General features: G+C 37.1%; 1 protein-coding gene across 2 annotated transcripts in view; it reads right to left on the bottom strand.

The window, feature by feature from the left end:
- Positions 1 to 5,791: 5,791 nt before the first annotated feature.
- The window catches only part of RNASEH2B (ribonuclease H2 subunit B), a 66,228-nt gene continuing 46,520 nt past the window's right edge, over positions 5,792 to 25,499 (bottom strand). Inside the window, exons 10-11 of one of the 2 annotated variants that reach the window (XM_004054528.3) lie at positions 22,278 to 22,358; positions 19,756 to 19,901 (exon numbers count right to left, since the gene is read on the bottom strand). In XM_004054528.3, the coding sequence (XP_004054576.1) occupies positions 19,785 to 19,901; positions 22,278 to 22,358 (198 nt within the window). In that variant the 3' untranslated portion in view covers positions 19,756 to 19,784. Of the gene's footprint in view, positions 6,321 to 19,755; positions 19,902 to 22,277; positions 22,359 to 25,499 lie in introns of those variants that run through there. The other variant, XM_004054529.4, reaches the window with a different exon arrangement.

The following is a 25,499-nucleotide window of genomic DNA, read 5'->3' as shown; positions in this document are numbered from 1 at the left end:
TAAGCATGAACAAGTGAACAAACAAATGTAAAACAACACAAAACCCAAACAATAAACACACACCCAAGGGTTCCTAGATGGATAGGATTCCAGAACAGGATTCATCTGGAAGGCTTTCCTGCCTTAATTTTTAGGTTAAAGCTCAGCTGATATGCAGGGGAAGGCATCAGTACCACTAGACTGGCAATCTGGCTAGACTGTTCTACGGTCTGTGCTGTGCTATTTTATGTTAAATATTGTGGATAACATTCTTGCTATAAAGTGACTAAAGAAGGTGCAAGGAAAAGTACCAAAGGAGTTTTATGAAACAGCAGTTTATTGAGATGCTATATGGGAAAAATAGAGTGGTAGAATATATCTGGGAATATTGAAAACTGAATGCATCTCTAGTTTTACAAGGCACATGAAGATATGTGCTCCAAAATCGGTCAGGAGAGAAGTCTGTCAAATTCGGTATAACCTACTTATTTTGCCACAAAATGCTGTTCTTTCTCCTAGGTAATAAGTAGCAATATCTAACCTCTTTTAGCAACAATGATACAAAGAAAAATGTATCTCAATTTTCTAAAAAGGCCTCAGCAATATCAAATTTTTATAGTTCCCTTTATTATATTGTCAAATCACATAAAAACTGAGGGAGAAATGAAACATTAAGTAAGGATCATACAATTTTACATATTTCTAGAAGTGGCCTAAGTAACTTTAAAACCATTAAAAGTATAGTAGCAATTAATTTATCCCTATAAAGTTCTTTTGAAAAGCCAATTACGAGCATTCAGAAATTGAGTCTCTAAAGTTATTTCTGTGAAGTTGAGCAATTTGGTTACAATCTGCTAGGGCAAAAAAACAGCAAAAACTGCATGTCACCAAGTGTGAAACATTCACTGGCTTCTGTGTTCTGCTCATTCAGTAGTATGTTTTTCTCTCTCCCGTTAGTTTTGTAGACAGAAACAGTAATTATCAGTCCTGGTTGTGATATACTCCAGAGCATTTGCAATTATTTCTAGGGCTCTTAGGAAATCTTCAAAGCAAAATTAATTAATTTCAGCATGTGTGTACATGCCCCAAACACACAATTCCAAGCAAATCATGTATCTTTGACTGGGTTGGGAAGTCAAGGAATCGGATAGTAGAGACCTGAAACTCTAAAGGTGTGGGGATAGAAGAAGGGCAATTATTTGATTACTGGTAGGATTTGCTAAGATCTACTGGAATGCTAAGCAAAAAACGGTGAAACATATATAGTATGGTTCTTCCTCCAAGAAACTTACTAAATGAGACACAAAAATTTTAAAAGAGATTATAATCTGGAGAGAAAAATTATGAGGGACTAATGGTATAAAATAACCAACTGAGTAGTTTTATTTTTGTATTAGCATAATAGTAACATGTTTATCTAGAAAAATTTCTAAAAAAGGGAGACAAGGAGAAAGGAAAAAAAGAAGGAGAGAAAAGAAGGAAAGAAGGAAGAGGGGAAAGAGAGAGAAAAAGAGATATTACTTATACTTGCAGTACAAATTTGTTTGTTGTTATTGTTGTTGTTTTTTGTTTTTTGTTTTTTTGGAGGCAGAGTCTTTCTCTGTTACCCAGGCTGGAGTGCAGTAGTGTGATCAATAGCTCATCGCAGCCTCGACCTCCCAGACTCAAACCATTCTTCCACCTCAACCTCCCAAGTACCTGAGACTATAAGCACATGCCACCATGACCAGCTAATTTTTCTTTTAATTTTTATTTTTTCTAGAGATGGGAGTCTCATTATGTTGCCCAGGCTGGTCTCAAACTCCTAGGCACATGTGATCCTCTCACCTTGGCCTCCCAAAATGCTGGGATTACAGGCAAGAGCCACCACACACAGCCCAGTAAAAAAGTTTAAAAAATAATTTCAGCCTTCTAATTTAGTTTTTTTCCAATTACTTACTATTTAAACAGAACCACAGTGAATATTCTTGTAGCTAAATCTTTGCACATATTCATGATTATTTCCTAAGGCTGTATTTCTAACAATGGATATTGCTGAAACAAAGAAAATGCAACAAATTCAGGCTTTTCATATTTATTTCCAAGTTAGCCTCCAAAAGTTGTACCATTTTCTATTCTTACCAACAAGGCCCACTTCCCACCTCCTCTCTAGCTCTGAGCATGGCTGTTTTCTAAAAGTCCTTGACAACTTGATAGGGAAGGAGTATGTCACCTTGTGTGTCAGTGACTCACGCGCTGAGTGGGGGATACATGCGGCATGCTCAGTGCTATCTTGGTGTTCTTAGCACCGCGGGTGTGTCTCTATTTGAGACATGGCCCATATGGTCTCTGCCCTCAAGAGAACAGCCTTATGCTTGGTGGCAGTGGGCATGAAGAGGAAAGGGCTTGCTGGGCACGGTGGCTCATGCCTGTAATCCCAGCACTTTGGGAGACTGAAGTGGGTAGATCACTTGCAGTCAGGAGTTCGAGACCAGCCTGGCTAACATGGTGAAACTGCATCTCTACTAAAAATAATTTCTAAAAAAATTAGCCAGGCTTGGTGGTGTGTGCCTGTAATCCCAGCTACTTGGGAGGCTGAGGCAGAAGAATCGCTTGAACCTGGAGGCAGAGGCTGCAGTGAGCCAAGACTGCACCACCGTACTCCAATCTGGGCAACAGAGCAAGACTCTGTCTCAAAAAAAAAATAATAATAATAATAATAAGAGCTATCTATGACAAACCCACAGCCAATATCATACTGAATGGGCAAAAACTGGAAGCATTCCCTTTGAAAACTGGCACAAGACAGGGATGTCCTCTCTCACTACTCCTATTCAACATAGTGTTGGAAGTTCTGGCCAGGGCAATTAGGCAGGAGAAGGAAATAAAGGGTATTCAATTAGGAAAAGAGGAAGTCAAATTGTCCCTGTTTGCAGATGACATGATTGTATATCTAGAAAACCCCATTGTCTCAGCCCAAAATCTCCTTAAGCTGATAAGCAACTTCAGCAAAGTCTCAGGATACAAAATCAATGTACAAAAATCACAAGCATTCCTATACACCAACAACAGACAAACAGAGAGACAAATCATGAGTGAACTCCCATTCACAATTGCTTCAAAGGGAATAAAATACCTAGGAATCCAACTTACAAGGGATGTGAAGGACCTCTTCAAGGAGAACTACAAACCACTGCTCAAGGAAATAAAAGAGGATACAAACAAATGGAAGAACATTCCATGCTCATGGGTAGGAAGAATCAATATTGTGATAATGGCCATACTGCCCAAGGTAATTTACAGATTCAATGCCATTCCCATCAAGCTACTAATGCCTTTCTTCACAGAATTGGAAAAAACTACTTTGAAGTTCATATGGAACCAAAAAAGAGCCCGCATCGCCAAGTCAATCCTAAGCCAAAAGAACAAAGCTGAAGGCATCACACTACCTGACTTCAAACTATACTACAAGGGTACAGTAACCAAAACAGCATGGTACTGGTACCAAAACAGAGATATAGATCAATGGAACAGAACAGAGTCCTCAGAAATAACGCCGCATATCTACAACTATCTGATCTTTGACAAAGCTGAGAAAAACAAGCAATGGGGAAAGGATTCCCTATTTAATAAATGGTGCTGGGAAAACTGGCTAGCCATATGTAGAAAGCTGAAACTGGATCCCTTCCTTACACCTTATACAAAAATCAATTCAAGATGGATTAAAGACTTAAACGTTAGACCTAAAACCATAAAAACCCTAGAAGAAAACCTAGACATTACCATTCAGGACATAGGCATGGGCAAGGACTTCATGTCTAAAACACCAAAAGCAATGGCAACAAAAGACAAAATTGACAAATGGGATCTAATTAAACTAAAAAGAGCTTCTGCACAGCAAAAGAAACTACCATCTGAGTGAACAGGCAACCTACAGAATGGGAGAAAATTTTCGCAACCTACTCATCTGACAAAGGGCTAATATCCAGAATCTACAATGAACTCAAACAAATTTACAAAAAAAAGCAAACAACCCCATCAAAAAGTGGGCGAAGGACATGAACAGACACTTCTCAAAAGAAGACATTTATGCAGCCAAAAAACACATGAAAAAATGTTCACCATCACTGGCCATCAGAGAAATGCAAATCAAAACCACAGTGAGATATCATCTCACACCAGTTAGAATGGCAATCATTAAAAAGTCAGGAAACAACAGGTGCTGGAGAGGATGTGGAGAAATAGGAACACTTTTACACTGTTGGTGGGACTGTAAACTAGTTCAACCATTGTGGAAGTCAGTGTGGCGATTCCTCAGGGATCTAGAACTAGAAATACCATTTGACCCAGCCATCCCATTACTGGGTATATACCCAAAGGACTATAAATCATGCTGCTATAAAGACACATGCACACGTATGTTTATTGCGGCATTATTCACAATAGCAAAGACTTGGAACCAACCCAAATGTCCAACAATGATAGACTGGATTAAGAAAATGTGGCACATATACACCATGGAATACTATGCAGCCATAAAAAATGATGAGTTCATGGCCTTTGTAGGGACACGGATGAAACTGGAAATCATCATTCTCAGTAAACTATCGCAAGAACAAAAAACCAAACACTGCATATTCTCACTCATAAGTGGGAATTGAACAATGAGATCACATGGACACAGGAAGGGGAATATCACACTCTGGGGACTGTGGTGGGGTGGGGGGAGGGGGGAGGGATAGCACTGGGAGATATACCTAATGCTAGATGACGAGTTAGTGGGTGCAGCACACCAGCATGGCACATGTATACGTATGTAACTAACCTGCACAATGTGCACATGTACCCTAAAACTTAAAGTATAATAATAAATAAATAAATAAATAAATTTCATTTAAAAAAATAATTAAAAAATAAAAAAAGAGAAAAGGGCTTATTCAAGTGCTGGAGTTTTCTATTTCTTGATTTGTCTTAATTTTAATTTTCCCATGAGGTATTTCTGAAGGAGAGCTCAATAGGATTGGATTCTTAGATGAAACGATGAAATGGATTGCATGAACAGTGACTGTAGGGCTGCTCGGGCTGCAAGGAAAAAGATAGAAACTGGAAATGGGAAACTGGATAACTAAGAAACATGCTTGATTCAGGGTCAAGGATGCAGTCACCCAGGGGAGCCTGAGTAGTGCTGGCAGTGGGAGGTGGGGATCACTTCTGCCTTCTCTTTTTGTGAGAATGTATCATGAATTACTTGTGAAAAGAAAAAAAAAACAACCCAATGAAATCTTGTAATGTTAGGTGTTTGAATTTAAAGTGTTGGAACAGAAACTTGGGGCACAGGTAAGACAGCAGGGTTTCTAGTAACAAACTTGGACATTATCAGTATCTAGTGGCTTTGGTTTTTGCAGAGGGAAGATTCACTTTTCCACTACAGAAGGGCAGGAATTTTTAAAGTCCTTTGAGGTTAACAAAAATTTCTACATGTGAAGGGAGGTGTGGAAAAGTGGTAGACTACTTCCCAGAACTAGGATCTAATTATTAATACTCCTTGTAGAGATTCGGAAACAAAATTATTTCCTGAAGAAGCAGATTGGGGTCCTGTGTGAATGCGGGAAGATCAGCTGAGCAGCACCCACACATTCCTCTTGCATGTCAAGTGGACAAGCCAGCTCAAATCCACAGACATTTTTGCACAAAACCTCCCACTGCCTGCTAAAACATATTCACTACGCACCAGATTCCCCACCAAATCACTTTTTGGCATCTACTTCCAACCTTCCCTCATCTCCTATGTCCTTACTCTGAAAAATAAAATAATACACATACTGGACAAATCTTCTAAAAAGGAAGAAATGTTTAATAACTCCTGGAGAGATAAAATGCCAACATTTAGGTATATTTATGAATTAGAAGCTTCCAAATTGATATGGAGTAAAGCAGTGTCAGATTTTTAAAGTAAGGGTTGAAACTTGGTTTGCCAAAGCTTTCAGGGTGAAATCAAGACAATCAAGTACTTTAAGTCACCACATCCATACCTAAAACATGCTGGCCTGACCCAAGCTTGAGGTCCTCAGACTGAACAGGTGCACCACTGGGATGCTTTCAAGCTCCTGGACGGAACCGCCTAGCTGAGTGCTCCAGGGAGGAATGCCGCTGCCCACATAGACTAGTGGTACTAATCAAAGAAATAAAGCATTTACAGTCAGCGCTTTAAAATACACCTTTTGGCATCTGGCGATTTTCCAAAAAAGTGCAGAAGAAAAAGTCCGAGTCCTCTGGGAGTGTCTGAAGTTGCAGGGAAAACCGCCAAGCCTTGCGTGGAGCCACCACCATCACTTGCCCCTTTTCTGTCTTTGTGCTGCCATCTAGAGAGGAAAGGAAAACATGTGGTGTGTCCTGGTGAGGAGAAACAGTCACCTGAAATCCCAAGCACCATCTGCAGCTCCTAGAACAGAACGCAGGGCTGGCGGGTTTAGTCCTGAGGGCAGCCGAGCATTTTCGCTTCTAAGAGATGACCTCAGACACAGGAAGGGGTTCCCATCGTGGCCAGCCTCCGAGATCTCATTCTAGGGTTCATAGCAGGCTCCTCGAGAGCACACCAAGAAGTATGTTTTTCTTTGAATGTTCAAAGGGAGTGAAATATAATGTTGCGGTGGCCCAAACTTACAGGATGGGCACCATCTTATAGGAAAAAAAATAAAATACAAGAAATACATGAAAATAACGTTCTGAGATGAGTAATTCTTAAACCATTTTTCTTTTTTTTGTAAAGAGGCAGTTCCTTTTATAAAAAGCAGGAAGACTTGTGTAGACTCCAATGTATAAAAAATAGATAAGCATATACTTGTTGCTGATAGAAGTAGTAGCACCTAATGTCCCTGTGAAGAATGTACTGAACAAGTTTAATTACTACAAGTTGATTTTTTATTGACTGCAAAGTTAAAAATAACTTATTCTGGAGCTATATGTTACAAAAAAAAAAAAACATGTACATGGAAATCAAATTTCTATGCCAGAATGTGGATGAGAAGGAAGCAAAGCCTTCCCTGACCACCCACTCCCCGGAACTCAGTGCCCTGCCTGGTCAGCTTTTTCCATAGGCCCTGGCACTATCTGAGATATCATCTGTCTACTCGCTCTAGAATGGAAATTCTTGAGGGCAGGTTATTTTTGCCTGCCATGTTGATATCCGCATTTCCTCTATCTACAACATGTCTAGCACACAGCAGGTGCTCAGTACATGCTCTTAAAGGAACAAATAAATCTAAGTTGATTCCTTAGCTTCTTTTGCTTGTTTATGCAAGAACTAACAACATGTCTAACTTTAATTTTACAAGTATTCTGATTCAAACACGTGTAAAGTAACAATTATTTTAAAGTCCATGAAGAAGCTCTGATTTCTCTGTAAATTTCATTTGGTGCCGTCCCCCATTTCAAATAGTCTTGATTAGCCTGAGACCATCAAAGTAACATTTATTAATGAAAGCACAGTAAATGCTAAAACACTGACAGCTGAATTAAAGATTTGACATGCAAATGTACCAGCTAAGTAGAAGCTTTACTTAAATTCTGGCTTGCCATCGTTGAGGATAAATTGACCTGCAGAATTCATTATGAATAAAGCAAGAAGATGCAGCAGAATAAATGTGATTTTTTTCCTTTCTTAAAATAAAATTTGCAATTAAAACAGATTATTTAAGGCTAAATGGTCACACAATGGTATGAATAGGAACCTTGGGTAAACAAAAGGAACGAGGCCTTGGCTTGGCATCTGGCCTTGGCCACTTACTGTCTGTATGACCTCACACAGACCATCAATAAAATAAGGATACCACCTCTTTCTGGTCTACCGTGGAGGGTTGTTGTAAAGATTAATTTATTTTATTTTACTTTTTTAAGAGACAGGGTCTTGCTCTGTCACCCAAGCTGAAGTGGAGTGTTATAATCATAGTCCACTGTAACCTTGAATTCCTAGCCTCAAACAATTCTCCCCCCTCAGCCTCCCAAGTAGCTAGAATTACGGGTGTGTGCCACCACACCTGGCTAATTTTTTATTTTATTTTTTTGTAGAAACAGTCTTGCTATGTTGTCCAGGCTGGACTTAAACTTCTGGCCTCAGCTTCCCAAAGTACTGGGATTACAGAAGTGAGTGACTGTGCCCAGCTAAGGTCAATTTAAATACTGATAAGTGATTGCTGTGAGAACTGTAAAAATACTATGAAACATAGGGATGAACCCTTTTGGTCAGTCTAATGGCTCTGAGGAATATATAAACCTCAGGACTGTGTAATCTCCAAGTGTATACCAAGGTGTAAAAATCAAATCATATCTTCTGATTATTCAGATGAGGACAAAGCTCATAAACATTTTCTAAGTACACTTGGAAAACACCCTCCCACTTGCTTCTCTAGACCTGGAGCTCTTTGTCTTCCAAGAGATCTGACTATGACATAGCTAATTCCCAAGATTGCCAAATTTTGGATTAGTCCTAGAGAAAGGGGCGTTTGGGAGAAAATATGTAATACGAGGCAGCTAGTCAAGTTAGATCAGCTTTAAGAACAGAGAAAGTCAACTCCTAAACTATGTGAAAAGGTTGTCTTTCATATCTGGTAAAGAGGTGATGTTCTAGGATGTAACAGAGTCAAAGTTAGAGCCACTGGGGAAAGGGAATTTGATGTGGTGGAGTCTGGATGTGAGAGGTCCTGAATTCAAGTTCTGGCTCAGTTATTCATTAGCTGTGTGATGTTGGGAAAATGAGCTGACCTTCCCTTGTTCAACTGCAAAACAAGAGAAATAATACCCTTTGTGCCATATGGCTCCTGGAAAGATTAAACACATAAATTCATGTCAAAGTTGCTTTAAAAATCACAATGCACTTTGCCAGTCTTTGTTATTACTTTCCAACAATTGTGTTCTTTGTATTTCTTTCTATGGCAAAGTGAAATAATCTTTGAAAAATGAAGAAAAGTAATATACATATACACATATCATGGGCACCCCAAAACCCAGTATGAGCATTTTGTTGTATTTTCTTCCAGACTTTCTTCCAGCAAAACACATGAGCTAGTTCATCTAAAGAGTTTAGGGGAGTGCCTAGTGCATGGTAAGCACTGCATGAAAGATAACTCGAAAAGCACTTTCCTCCCAGGTGTAAAGGAGACACGGCTCCCCAAGCACCAGCAGCTGGAGGGAAAGACATAAAAAATCTTGATGATGTAGTCCCATTTCATGCTGAGAAGTGACTGGGGGCCAGCGATGCCAATGACTTCCTCCATGACTCACAGAATTAAGGCGGAACTAAGACTACAACCAGGAACAATCCTGCCATGTTGTATTAATTAGTCTGTTTAGTACTGAAACATGGTTGATGTGAAGTCCTTTTTTCACTTTATTTATATTTTTAAAGATTAAGATATCTGTTCACTGTTGTCAGAAGTTTGCATACAATATAAACAACACTGTACATTTAGTAAGAAAACAGGTACACTTTAGGTTCTCACTTAGAGCTTGCCTTTGTGTCTTGCTAGGGCCCCAAATAAGAGAAATATGATTTTGGGAATGGACAGCAGCACAATATGAAACAGATTCGAACAAACAAAAGACAATTCCACTTGATATCCAAGTTAAGCCTTACAGAGGAGAGTCTCTTTGGCAGTGCAGAACCAAGAAGCACAAACCTTGAAAGATGACAGGGTCTGAGAGTACAAGGTAAATTTAAATTGAAGATAAACTAGAAATAAAAAAGCATGTTGGTAACCTGTGATCAGTTTCAGAAAAAAAAAAGATGGCTTGATGAAAAAGATGGAGGCTTTTGTCTATGTACCCAAGTGGTTTTGCAGTTTGTGGAAATGTTGTGAAGCTTTCCCAAACTTGGCACATTAATCAAAGAGAAAAATGATGTAAGTAAGAGAAGCAAAGGGCCAAAGGATTCAAGTAGCCTAGCGTATCCTAATGTTTAGTACAAGAGTCTAAAAAGGCTCTAGTCTGAAATTCCTTAAAGAATTCTAAAGGACAGGCTATGTAGATTTAAGTCTGTATCTGTGCCATATGTGGGTATGCATTTATGTTTGTGTGTACTTATGTGTATATATGTGTGTTTATGTGTGTTTTGTGTGTATATGAACATTTTATGTATAACTATAAACCCACATGGATTTATTCCTAATATTATTCCCCAAAATGGCACCTGGTATGTGTAATACCTTTTGTTTTTCACTTTTCAATTATTATTCAGCTCAGTTATGTTGTACATTGCCAGTGAGATCTTCAACTTGGCATCAAAGGTAAAGTGAAACAGGCAAGAAAACAAAATTGCCAGTTTACCAAATTCCCAAATAATTTGTAGCTAAATCATAACATGAGCTCCTATTCAAGCCTCTGTGAATACAAAGAGTTTATAAAAACCACATATATTCTCAAACTGCAATAATTTAGGTTGTGGGCTTAATACAAATAATCTCTAAATGCTACGTAAAATGACTCCAGTAAGTGCAGTTCAATCAACTGACAGAAGAAAATTCACAGCCCTTTATCCAGAGAGATTAAAGACTGTATCTATTTCATTTATTACCAGCAACATTAACACACAAATTTAAGGCCCATACAAGTTTATGAGTGAGTTTATGAATAAGTCCTTGGACTTCAAATACTAATGCATCACAGAAAAATTCTCAGAATGACTCTTGAAGTTCAAGGTTTAGCCACAAGGCTATCAAGGACTCCAACACCGTACTGCTGAACACCTGTCTGGGGTGTCCAGGATGGATTGATGGATTGGTTGGTTGGTTAATTCTCTTATGCAACAAACATCTGTTGAAGGTCTACTGTATGCAACCCCAAGTTAGGTGCTGTGTATGTACAGTCATGTGTTGCTTAATGATGGGATACATTATGGGAAAAGTGTTGCTAAGCAATTTCGTTGTTGTGTGAACATCACAGAGTGTACTTATACAACTTATACAGACCTATGGTGTAGTCTGCTACACACCTTGGCTATATGGTACAGACTATTGCTCCTGGGCTACAAACCTGTATAGCATGTTAGTGTACTGAATACTGTAGGCAACTGTAAAACAATAGTAAGTACTTGTATATCTAAACTTATTTAAACATATAAAAGGTAATGCAATGTGCTACAACCTTACGTTATGATGGCTACAACTCACTAGGTGATAGGAATTTTTCAGCTCTGTGTTATAGTCTCATGGGACCACCATCGCATATGCAGTCTGCCATCAATCAAACCATTGCTGTGCCGGGCATGACTATATGTGAAGCAGTCAGGCAAGGTCCTATGCAGAGAGTAAGGCAGGAAAATGGTATGGAGAGTACTGAGTAGGAGCTGGGTCGGGGTAGGGGAGGAAGGTCAAGGATTGGGTCTCTGGAAAAGTGATTAAGATAAGTGATAATAACAAGATGGAGCCAGTCCTGTGAAGATTCAGAAAAAGGCACATAGAGACAAACCAGTCATACAAAGGCACCAGTGTGGAAACAGCTTGGCATATTCAAGGACCCAAAAGAAACCCAGAAAACAGCTTAGGCACTTTAAAGGTAGATAAAGATCTCGACTTTGCTGGAAAAAACAATCAAGTCTCAATTAGTGAGAATATTGCTGAGATTATTCAACCTGTCTGACTATCACGTACTCATCCTTTACCAATCGCATACTGTGTGCTCGGCACCGTGCAAGATACAAGCTTGAATGGTACAGAGTTCCTGTTGTTAAGAAGCTAACTTTCAACAGGGATAATAATGCAAGTGTTTAAGCAGCTCCTCCTCTCATCTTTTGCCCTTTGGGTGGGTGTCACTATTCTGGCTCGTATGGCACTGTATGATTATAATTTTTGTAGGGATTAAATGAGTTATTATATGTAAAGTGCTTAGATCAATGCCAAGCACATAAATGTTATACAGTGTTTGTCAGTATTATTAGTTAGTAGTATAGTGAAATGATCGTAAAAGAAATAGGATATTAACATAGTTTCAAAGTATCTCAAAAATTAAGGGGCATTTATAAAAAAACTGGCTACTACTCTCAAAAGTGTCAAGGTCATTGAAAGACAAAGGAATATTGAGGGACTCTTTTTTTATTTTGAGATGGAGTTCCCTCTTACTGCCCAGGCTGGAGTGCAGTGGTGTGATCTCAGCTCACTGCAACCTCCACCTCCCGGGTTCAAGTGATTCTCCTGCCTCAGCCTCCCGAGTAGCTGGGATTACAGGCATGTGCCACCATGCCTGGCTAATGTTTTGTATTTTTAGTAGAGATGGGGTTTCTCCATGTTGGTCAGGCTGATCTCAAACTCCTGACCTCAGGTGATCTGCCCACCCTGGCCTCCCAAAGTGCTGGGATTACAGGCGTGAGCCAACGCACCCGGCCGGGACTCTTACAAATTAGAAAACACTGAAGAGATGTGGCAGCTAAATGCAATGTAGCATCACAGACTGAATTCTGAAATTAAAAAAGTATTAGTGGAAAGATAGGTGAAAGTACAATAAGGTACATTTTCTGGTTTTGATCTTTGTAGTATGGTTATGTATGCTAACACTGAGGGAAGCTGGGTGAACGTCATATCTAAACTCTACTATTTTTGTGACTTTTCTAGAAAAGTATAAAATTATTTCAAAATAAAGTAAAAGAGAGAGGAGAAAAATAGACCTAGAAGATAGAAAATAACAAAGATAATAGAACTAGCAAATGAGGACATTTAAGTAGCTATTTTAACTATATTGAAGTATTTAAAGAAAACTGCAAGCATAGTAAGAAGAGATACGGGAAGACATAAAGAAGAACCAAATGGAATGTCTAGAACTAAAAATTACAATATTTAAGGCTGGGCGTGGTGGCTCAGGCCTGTAATCCCAGCACTTTGGGAGGCTGAGGTGGGCGGATCACCTGAGGTCGGGAGTTCAAGACCAGCCTGACCAACATGGAGAAACCCCATCTCTACTAAAAATACAAAATTAGCCAGGTTTGGTGACGCATGACTGTAATCCCAGCTACTCGGGAGGCTGAGGCAGGCAAATCACTTGAACCCGGGAGGCGGAAGTTGCAGCGAGCTGAGATTGTGCCACTGCACTCCAGCCTGGGCAACAAGAGCGAAACTCCACCTCAAAAAAAAATAAATAAATAAATAAAATTACAATATTTAAAGTAAAAATTAAATAACTAAGGTTAACAGAGGATGAAATGCTATAAATCAAAGTAAACTTGAAGATACACCTAGAAACTGTCTAAAAATGGAACATAAAAAAAACAAACAACAAAACAGAAACTCAGTGATAGGACCTGGAGGACAATACCAAGTGTTCCAAGCATACATGAAATTGGAGGCCCAGAAGCTGAGGGGATAGGGAGAAAAGAGAGGAAAGAATGGAAAAAAGTATTTAAAGAAATATTGGCCAGAAATTTTCCATATTTGATGAAAATTAAAAACTCAAAAGTTCAAGGAGCTTAATAAACTCCCAAATGAGATAAACAAAAAGAAAACCACATCAACACATCATAGTCAACTTGCTGAAAACTAGTAATAAAGAAGAAAATCTTAAAAGAACCCATGAGGAGGAGATACATTATGTAAAGGAGAAGAAATATAAGAAATATCATAGATGTCTCATCAGAGATTATGCAAGCCAGAAGACAATGATTCTTTGAAAGGATCAATGAAATTGACAAACCTTTAGCTATACTAACAGAGAAAGAAAAAGAAGACACAGATGACCAACATCAGGTATGAAAAAAGGAATATCACTACAGATCCACAGACATTAAAATGATAATAAAAATGTGATGAACAACTATGCCAATAAATTTGACAACCTAGATCAAATGGATACATTTCTTGAAAGACATAAATTACCAAAACTGGCACAATAAAAAAAAAGAAAATTAGAATAGCTCTTCATCTATTATAGAAATTGAATTAGTAATTTAAAAGTTTCCCCCAAAGAAAATTCCAGGTCCAAATGGCTTCACTGGTGAATTGTGTCCAACATATAAGGAAGCAACAACACCAACCTCACACAAACTCTTTGAGAAAATAAGTGATGAAAGAATACTTCCCAACTCATTTTATAAGCCCAGTTTTACTCTGACATCAAAATCAGACAAAATCATTACAAGTAAAGAAAACCACAGACCAATATCCCTCATGAACAGAGATACAAAAAAGTACTTAACAAAATATTAGGAAAAAAAAACCCATACTACATATAAGAAGAATAACATACTGTGACCAAGTAGGGATTATCTCAAGAATGCAAAATTAGTTTAACATTCAAAAATCAATAATCATAATTCATATATTAAAAGACATTCCTTTATTAAAAAGAAAACTACTTGATCATCTCAGTAGATACAAATTATTTGACAATATCCACATATGACAAATACCTATATATTCAATATCTATATATGATAAAAACTCTCAGTGAACTAGGAACAGAAGGAAACTTTCTCAGCCTGATAAAGGGAATCTACAAAAAACCACACACATAGATAAATACTGATAGATACATGGATAGATTTAGAAATGTTGATACGAGTATATAGTGTATATATGTGTGTGTACATGTTGTACACACACACACTTTTCCTAGCTTTGGCTCCTAAGCAATGACATACCAATAGCAATGAGCATACCTACTGCCTAGATCTTGGTTTCTAAATACCATTCTTCACTGAAAGGAACCAGGGTTCTTTGAAAAGAAGGTGGATTCAGGGCTTGCACAGGACAAGAGGCTGAAACTCCAGTCGCAGAAGCAGGAATGTATTAAAGAATGATAGAAACATACCCAAAAGATACACAAGTCAGCTTGAAGAGTCTCCCACTAGCTCTTCTGAAACAACATGAGCATTAAAATTAATAATAATAATGCAATATAGCCCACTGGATAAAATAAAAATCTATAAATCCATACTGTTAAGAATTCATAAATGAGGGAAGAAGCAAGGAAAAGGGAAAGTTCTTCCTTACAGAAGAATGCCAACTGATAAATATAGAAGAAATGAAAGTTAGAAAATCATCAGATCCTAAAAGTAGTGGGCAAACATCTGATAAGAAATAGGATACTTACAAAGTCCCAGAATACTTACCCACAAATTATTAATTACAAAAATAATCAACAATAATTCACAATGAAAATTGTAGGCAGCACCTTAATCAAGTGATCAAAGTCAACAACACTGATATTGGGATAGACTGTGATTCCTGCCATGGTGTACTGAGAAAGACATATTACTCCTGGAGGTGCCCTAAGAGTATGACTTGAATTTAATCAAAAAGAAATATTAGAATGAGAAATATTCCAGCAAATATTTACCCTGTACTCAAAAATGTCAAGTAAGACAAAGAACAGATGAGAAACTCTTGCAGATTAAAGAAAACTATAACAATAACAAAAAGGCTCCAGTGCTAGATAGTTTTACCTCTAAGATTCTTAAACATTTTCCAGCAATAGAATATAATAATGCAAAATGAATCCTCCCAGAACACTGGAAAAAATGGAAAGCTAGCCTAATTCTAACGCTAAAGCCTAACAGCAGCATTGCTTATGAATATGTCTGCAAAATTCCTTAATAGAAGTGTAGAAAGTCTAATTGAAAACTATATTTGACAAAGGTTAAGAAAGATAGGATGTATCCATTATGCTATTGATCCTTTATCTACTGCCAGGGTGAGTTTATTAGACATTTGGGTACAGTTTGATAGTAAGTAGTAAAAACTTTATAGATACCTCAATAGATGCCAAAAAGCTTTCTGATAACAACCAACACCAATTATTAATTTAAACCTTAAGGAAACTAAGTATAAAAGGGTGGATAGTCTTTATCATATTAGCAATAGCTAGTGTCAGAATTAATGGTAAAGCACATCAATGAAATCACCAATTAGACATAGATGGCTATTATTACTCTTTAATACTGTTCTGGATATTCTAGCCCATGTAATATAATGTAAAATATATAATAAAAGAGGTGTAACTATTAGAAAGAATTGCATGCAATTTTTAAAAACTAAATTACATACTATATTATGTACTAAAACCCAAAATAAATAAAATGGAAAATTTTTCCATTAATAGTTTAGTAAACTGGTTATTTAAAAGATAAATATATAAAAATATAAAACTTTACCACAAAATGACCAGTTGGTAGACCTAGCTGGAAAAAAACAGATTTCATTAATAGCAATGAAAATATCTACACATACTCGTACAAAGATATGTCTAGAACCTATTGAAGATGAAAACCGAACGCTAGTGAAAGGTATTCTTAAGACTTGAGTAACTAAAAAGAAATACTATATTCCCAAATAAGAATATTTAAGTTTGTAAAGATGTTTGTTTTCCCAAAGTAAGTTATGCATCTAACAAAATCTCAGTAAAAATCCCATTGGAACTTACTCTTAGAACTTGACAAAATAATCCTACAGATTAAATGAAAAACTAAACTGGTGAGAAAATAATTAAATTACAGCTTTACCTCACAGCATATTTAAACATAATTACACATTCTCTAGATGATTTAAGTAATTAAATATAAAACAAAAATAGGCCAGGCGTGGTGGCTCACGCCTGTAATCCCAGCACTTTGGGAGGCCAAGGCGGATGGATCACCTGAGGTTGGGAGTTCAAGACTAGCCTGACCAACATGGAGAAACCCCGCCTCTACTAAAAAAAACAAAATTAGCTGGGCGTGGTGGCACATGCCTGTAATCTCAGCTACTCGGGAGGCTGAGGCGGAGAATCACTTGAACCCTGAAGGCGGAGGTTGTGGTGAGCTGAGATCGCGCCATTGTACTCCAGCCTGGGCAACAAGAGCGAAACTCCATCTAAAAAAAAAAACAAAAAAGAACCAAAAACATAACTATTAAAAAATCAGAAGAAAATAAAAGTGTCTGGTTAAATTTCCTGTAAAATGAAATATCTTTCTAAGTACAATATCTGTGTAAAGGAAAAGTTTATGTATATACGTCTACATAAAAACTAAAAACACCTGCATGTCAAAAATCATAAGCAAAATTAAAGGCAAAGTATAAACCAAGAAAGGAAATTTACAACAAACACAGTAGACATAATTAATGTCCTTAAGTTATAGAATACTTTTAGTCAATAAGAAAAATATTGATACTCTAATAATTTAGCAAAGAATATAAAAGACAATTCTCTATAAGATGACAATTGATTAGTAAGTATGAAAAAATGTTCAAAATCACTACTAATCAGGGAAATATGAATTAAAACCATAATAAAATGTTTTTACACTTATTTCCAAAGGTAACAACCAATGCTAACAAGGTGGCATTAAGCTTTCACACCCACTGTTTGTTAGAGTGCAAGACCATTAAAATAAGCCTAGAGTGCAAAAGCTTATAAACTTTCCATGAAATATATTCCCATAAATATATATTTGAAAATCCAATAAGCCCACATCCAAAAATCCATTATAAGGAAACAATAAAATATGTGGACAAATATTTACTTATAATCTGATTCTTCAAATAGTGAACATTTGTGAATAATCCAAATGTCCAAACAGGATCATGGTTATTAAATAATCAAATATCCAAATAATCAAAAATTATACTGTCATTAAAAAACATATTTATGAAGAACAGTTAGTAGTCTGGGAAAATAGTAACAAAATAATGTTTATAAAAAGGTAACTAATGTGATTTTTCACAGAATTAGAAAATAACTATTCTAAAATTCATATGGAACCAAAAAAAGCTTGGATAGCCAAAGCAATCCTAAGCAAAAAGAACAAAGCCAGAGGTATCACATTACCCAACTGCAAACTATACTACAAGGCTACAGTAATCAAGACAATATAGTACTGATACAAAAACAGACACACAGGCCAAAGAAAGAGAATAGAGAACCCAGAAATAAAGCCACACACCTATAGCTATCTGATCTTCAACAAAGTCAACAAAAATAAGCAATGGGGAAAGGACTCCCTGTTCAATAAATGATGCTGGGATAACTGACCAGCCATATGCAGAGGAATAAAACTGGACTCCTACCTATCACCATATACAAAAATTAACTAAAGATGGATTAAAGAATTAACTGTAAGACCTCAAGCTATAAAAATCCTAGAAGAAAACCTAGGAAATACCCTTCTCAACATCAGCCTTGGCAAACAATTTATGACTAAGTGCTCAAAAGCAATTGCAACAAAAATAAAAATTGACAAGTGGGGGCCTTATTAAACTAAAGAGCTTCTGCAGAGCAAAATAAAGTATCAACAGAGTAAACAGACAACCTAGAGTGAGAGAAACTATGCAACTGACAAAAGACTAACATCCAGAATCTATAAGGAACTTACACAAATCAATAAGATACAAATAACCCCATTAAATAGTAGGCAAAAGACATAAACAGACACTTCTCAAAAGAAGACATACAAGTGATCACAAACATATTAAAAAACGCCCATCATCACTAATCATCAGAGCAAAGCAAATGAAAACCACAATGAGATACCATCTCCTACCAGTCAGAGCAGGTATTATTTAAAAGTAAAAAAATAACAGATGATGTTGGCAGGGCTGCAGAGAAAAGGGAACACTTTTGGTGAGAATGTAAGCTAGTTCAGCCACTATGGAAAGCAGTTTGGAGAGTTCTCAAAGAACTAAAAACAGAACTACCATTCGATCCAGAAATCCCACTATTGGCCACTATTGGCTATGTACTCAAAGGAAAATAAATTATTCTACCAAAAAGATACATGCACCTGTATGTTCATCACAGCACTCCTTACAATAGCAAAGATATGGGATCAACCCAGGAGCCCATCAACAGTGGAATGGATAAAGAAAACATGGCATATATACACCATGGAATACTACACAGCCATAAAAGAGAATGAAATCATGTCCTTTGCAGCAAAATGGATGCAGCTGGAGGCCATTATCCTGAGTGAATTAATGCAAAAAACCCAGAAAACCAAATACCACATGTTCTCACTTATAAGTAAGAGCTAAACATTGGGTAGAAATGGACTTAAAGATGGCAAAAATAGACACTGGGGACTTCAAGGGGAGGGAGAGTGGGAGAGCAAGGCTTGAAAAATTACCCATTGGGTACTATGCTCACTACCTGGGTGACAGGTTCAATTACATCCCAAACCTCAGCATCACACAGTATCCCTCTGTAACAAACCTGCATATGTACCCCCTGAGTCTAAAATAAAAGTTGAAAAAAAAAAAAAGGTTACAAAGTAAATGTAATTCCTTTCTAAAAATTATTATAAGAAAATACATTATCTCTGGGTAACGAAGAAATGGGAGATTGAAATTCTTATTATTTTCTCTATTTTCTAAAAAGTGAGCCGAGATCGCACCACTGCACTCCAGCCTGGGTGACAGCGAGACTCCGTGTCAAAAAAAAAAAAAAAAATTTTACCAAAAACTAAAGCCTTTTTAAAAGTAACAATTTACCTCACAGTTTTGTAATCCAGTTTCTCTCAGTATACTGAAAATATTATTACTAAACCTACTGAATGCAAAGTTGCATTAAAAAGCAGTCATACACTCTAACATTGTCACACATCAGTTTATTGAGAAAATCATGATGCTATATGTTAATTCTCTTCAAGTGATTACTTTTCATTATGTCAGATGAGACTCCAAAAGGCCATAGCCATGAAGTTAGACACTTTCCCATATTTTGTTCAGGAACACAAAAACCAAATGCAAAGAAATGTTTAAGAGAACATGAAATTGGCCTCTTCCTTCCCCCCACCAAAGGTAGTCATTAACAGTCAGGAAGGACAAACTGAAACATGTAAAAAGCAAATATTTTTGCTAGATTTTATTTTCAAAGTTTCAAACCTTTCCAATTTTTTTTTTATTTTTTACACCAAAAAAGGTATCAATACTTTTCATTCCACTCTTGTCAACTTTAGCCAAAGCCTTCTGAGCTGCAGTCATTTTGCTATTTTTCTGTTAATGAAAATAAGAGAGAAAAATTGTTATGAATGTAACATTTATTAATCATATATGGAAATCAAAGAAGACTGCATGTTTCAAGTTTCATTAAGGAAGGTAAGCATCCCCCACTAACATGCTTCATAAGGGAGTGAAAAAGTTCTGATTTCTATTCAGAATTCAGACCTAAGAGACAGAATATGTTAAAAGAGGCGGAAGACAAAACTGCTGCCTTCTAAGAAGCAGAATGTTCCAACCAATGGTTTACACTGGGGAGGGGGTAGATAATTCTGGAGGGTGCATAAAGTACAATAACACAAACAATGGAACTGACACAGGCCGCAATTGTCAGAGGTAGGAATTACAGCCTTGTATTACCACATGATGAATAATTCACACCAATTTACCATCTGATTTTATTCATTTGCTCCATGGGAAACCAAGGAAAACCCTATGATATTCAAAAGATGACTTGTGTTGCAAAGCATCCCAGAGCAGCAAGATAGCTGCCTTATTTTTCCTCCAACAAAGCAATACTTTCCAAAAAGCTGACTCCAAATAATTCTGCCCTGTACATTTCTATCTCTCTCTGGTCACTGAATTTTTTTCTTCCATGTCTTATATAAAGCACTTGCAGAAGGTAAATAGCAGCTGATTTAACTTTGATGCAGATGCACCACAAATTGTTCAGAAGAAGCATAAATGATGGGAATCAAAAAACAAAAAATCACCTGTCTCCCTGGGAACTGTAAGACAAAGTCATTGACAAAGTATTTTTTAGAGGCACAGTATATGATTCCCACAATTCTGCTTTTCACATTCTGTCACTTATAATTTAGTAGGCTTATTTTTGACTCAATGGTGCAAAGCAACAGTCTGTTTCAGACTTATCTCGTGCATTTAAGACATTCTCCATGCTGTGCCCAAGTGGATACAATAAGTGGCACTCCCACAGAAGGGTGGGGCACAAAGATTTCTCTCAGAGAAACTGACAATGTCGCTGTTGACACAGCATCGAGATAACTAGCTATTTGGGCAGATCTTAAATCGAACTATCCCCAGTATCATATGCCCAGATAAATTACATATTGATTCAAGAATAACAGTTCTAAAAAACATTAAACTCAAAGGGCAGTTAGTATTTTTAAAATCTAAGTGAAAGTTAACTTATCTTGAGATGGGCAAGGCCTTTCTAAGCATAAAAACAATGGAAAAATCATAAAGGGAAACAATTTCTGTACTTAATCCTCAGAAAAATTTAACACTGTTAAAAAATCAAATGAAAAAGTTAAAACAAGTTTGTATCCTATATTTCATGAAAAGTGTTAATAGCCTTAATTTAGAATGAGCTCATACAAAGCAACAGAGAAACATTACTATCTCAACATAAAAACAGGCAAGCGACAGTAAACAACAATTTGCAAAAATGCAAATGGGCCATAAGCATGTGGAAAAACAACCTTTCTAGTTAAAGAAATGTAGCCTAATTTGACAGGCAACAATGCTCAAGAATAAAAGCAATACTCAATGTCGTCAAAAATGCAAGATAAATACTCATTGGCAATAATGTTTGGAAGCACAACTTTCTCCATTTTTGAAAAGCACTTTAGCTATATATATTTCAATTATGAAAGAATTCATGTTCTCCAAGCTCTTAGTCTTAGTTCAAAATTGTGTCTAATGAAATGATTGGAGATACAGACTGTAAATAAGAATGTTTATCACTTCAATAAAAACAAAAAATAAAAAATCAGAAGTAACCTATATGTCCAAATATAGGGAAATTATTAAATTACATTCCATCCATATGGTGAAACAAACACCCATGACTGAATATCATAAAAAATGAATATTTTTTCAAAGAATGTTTAATGATACGTGAACATTTTCACAATTTAATGCTAAATAAAAAGCCCAGAACTGAGTATTATAATGCCAGTGTTAAAGGCCACATATGTATTTATAATGCATGTATAAAACTCAGTAAGGAATGTTACCAAAATGCCATTTGCCAGGGTGAATGCTGAATGGTGAAATTATTAATTTTTATCATCATCATAATTTCTGCTTCTGGGCAGCAGGGTTGACAAAAAATTACCTGTAGAGCTTCCTCCCTCCTTTCCCACCCTATCACTCTATGAATACATAGCAAAATTTAGGCACACTCTTGATAAGTAGTATATGGTTTTTCTCTGACTAATAATAAGTCTTAGTTGCTTAACATTTTCATTGTCATACGCAATTCTTAATTATTAAGTCACAGAAATGCAAGTTAATAATTCTTCCTGGTCAAAACTGTAATCACAATCAAGTGTGCAACTGTTCCGCATGTATTCATGCACATCACGCACTGAGTATGAACGATACACCACTACACCTGAACCCACATACCTTTTCAGTCTTCAAATCTTTAGTATTAAACTTAGTGTAATCTTCTTTTGCTTCTACAGGCTCATCTGATAACTTTATTTTCTGCAACATTAGAGCAGTGAAGTGGTGTCAAATGTCACCTTGACACAACATCAATCCATTAAAAAAAAACCCAACATGTATAATTTAGATCTCTACAGAGGCGAATGGAACAGCAGACCCAGCAAAGGGCTTACTTTTTACAGGCTCCTTTACATTTTGCCAATCATCTAGGGAATTGAGCCACACATCACTTCTAAGAAGCAGCCTTGGTGATGGTGGATATGATTGGGTAAGTACATGGCTGAGCCCCTTAGCTGGTCCAGCAAACACAGGCTTTGTAGGTGCCAGGTATGGTGGGCATGAGGGGACTGCTAATTACCAGATGAATGCAAGGCACAGAAGTCAAAATGAGAATAGTCTCTTGAAGGGGGCCAGGTGTCCAGCCAGAATCCCTATTTCATTTACCTCCTGGGCCAGTTTAATGTCCACTTATGAATGAAGGGACAATATTTGTCTTACTTTATCCATGCAAGAACAACCTTGCACAAGCAAGCAGCCAGCAAGAGAGGGAAGCACAGCGAGGCTAAATGAATAGCTTAAGGTCACCAAGTAGAGGACTTTGGCCAAGATTTCAATTCTGATACAGTGTTCTTTCCATTAGGCCCAATGCAACTAAGTCAGACCTTTACTTAATTATTTTCTCCTTTCACATGAACATTTTACACCAGTGACTGTGAGAATCTTGTCAAGGCCTTAATGATCACAATATAGAAGAAATCATGCCACACTTATTATGTAAAAGGTACAACAGCAGGGAAGACAAGTCTTGCTGTTGAACATGGAGAATTGACTGCATGGTGATCACAACCCAGATTTTTATAATTTTCAGGCTGTTCATGGAGACACCAGGTTGACCACACCCAACATGGATCTAACCTAGGAAACAGACTTCTTCCCAGCTTCATTCTTCATGCCCCTGCTTTGCTAAACAAAGAACGGGTAGAGTTGGTGCTAAAAGATTCCACAGCCCATGGTGTTTTATCCCATAACCCAAGAGGATAAAACACCATGTCTTAAAATTGTTTGCTGTAAAAAAACAGAGGCTCATCCTGGGAATATACCACACACTATAGGAAAACCTCTTGGCCACACAGCAACCTCTAGCAAATGAATCATTAAAAGAAAAAGACTAATCCATCACAAATGAACCACCTATCAGCACCAAGTGAATGTATATTTGCAACTTTGTTAAGAATATATGTTTCAGCTTGGTGCAGTGACTCATGCCTGTAATCCCAGCACTTTGGGAGGCCGAGGTGGGCGGTCACTTGAGGCCAGGAGTTCGAGATCAGCCTGGCCAACATGGCAAAACCCCATCTCTAATAAAAATATAAAAATTAGCTGTGCATGGTGGCATGTGCCTGTAGTCCCAGCTACTCGGGAGACTGAGGCACGAGAATTGCTTGAACCTGAGAAGCAGAGACTGCAGTAAGCTGAGATTGTGCCACTGCACTCCAGCCTAGATGACACGGCAAGACTCTGTCTCAAAAAAAAAAAAAAAGAATACATGTTTCTATTTAAATTAAGACAGCAAAGGGTGTTTAGGTGATGCACATTTTTTACTAGAAAGGTATCTTCAGCTAGGAGGGTGGAACTCACAGCTAATAATGCTGAAGGCCAAAATATTTTCAAAACACAAAAAGCTTGAAGTTATGAGGATGCTTGTGTTCCTTCTCTATGGCAAAATGTTCCTAACACAGATGTCATTATAAACACTTAGACATTATTCCCTTTTTTTCTTTAGAGAGAGGGTTTCACTGTGTTGCCCAGGCTGGAGTGCGGTGGCTATTCATAGTTGCGATCATCATATACTACAGCCTTGAACTCCTGGGCTCAAGCAACCTTCTGCCTCAGCCTCCTGAGTAGCTAAGACTACAAGTGTGTGCCACTGCACTGATGAGGTTCACTTTTCATTGATAATTCAAATAAAAAGTGTTCATTACAAGAACTTAAGATGAAAGGTACTTTTGTATGGACATACAATGTTTAATTGGAGAAATGACTTGTTCAGGTGTTTTAATAGCTCACAACAAAACAAGATACCAGTTACAAGTGTTTAAAAAAAGAAAATGACTGTGGTAGCCTCTACATATAACTAGTTTTTATGTTATTCCCAGTGCACTGTTGAATATATTGGAAAAAAAGATGATTGAAGCATTTACTAAAATTTTTGTTATTTAAAAGACCAAATCCCTATGGATTTGGGAGGTTGTTTCAGCAGAGAAGTGGCTCAGAAAGACAGTAACAAAGGCTATGACTAAATGGATACAGTTCTGGAAAGAGAACAAACTGCAGAGTACCACAGGGATAATGTTAGGCCTTCTTACAAATGATTTGCAAGAAGGAACTCGGGAACATCTCCAAACCCACTGGTTGCATTCAACTCTGCTTGCTGACAGTGACAAATTGAAAAGACTGGAGCAAGTGAGGGTTGGAAGCTGAGTTTCAACAAAGGCAGACATATGATAGTAAAGGAAAATAATATAAAACATATTAAAGATGACAGGCTCCACGCTGTCGATTACAACATAGATACAAAGATACCTAATGGCTACTGGAATATATTTCCTGGAAACAGTCAACTATATTACTGTAAAAATCAATCAAATCCTGGATACAGACAGGAAAGCTAGCAGAAGATATGTTCTACGCTTGTTTAAACGATGGTACATCATCTAGTATAGTTTGTCATGTGTACACTGGAACCCCAGAAAGACACATAGTAGAAGACCTCGAAAAGCAACTCAAATAATATAGAAGACAAGGCTGGGGTTTAGGAAGAGCAAGATGCCAAAATCAAAATCAGGGCTTGGCAAATGATGGCCCAGGGGCCAAATCCAGCTGGCTGCCTGCTTTTATAAATGAAGTTTTACTGGAACACAGCCATGCTCATTCGTTTATGTATTATCTGTGGCTGTTTTCACAATACAACAGCAGAGTTCAGTAGCTGCAATAGAGTCCATCTGCTTCATGGAGCCTAAAATATTTACTATCTGGCTTTGGAAGAAAAGGTTTGCTGATCCCTGATCTGAATCATAAATGATGAAGTCACAAACAACTTAAATTCTGAAAATTAAAATAAGAAAACAGAAATCAGGAGCAGAGAAGAATAAAGTTATGAAACATATTACTCCAAAAGGT

This window comes from Gorilla gorilla, chromosome 14 (assembly GCF_029281585.2).
Source record: "Gorilla gorilla gorilla isolate KB3781 chromosome 14, NHGRI_mGorGor1-v2.1_pri, whole genome shotgun sequence".
In the NCBI taxonomy this organism is placed as follows: Eukaryota; Metazoa; Chordata; class Mammalia; order Primates; family Hominidae; genus Gorilla; species Gorilla gorilla.
This window is presented reverse-complemented; position numbering and strand designations above follow the sequence as displayed.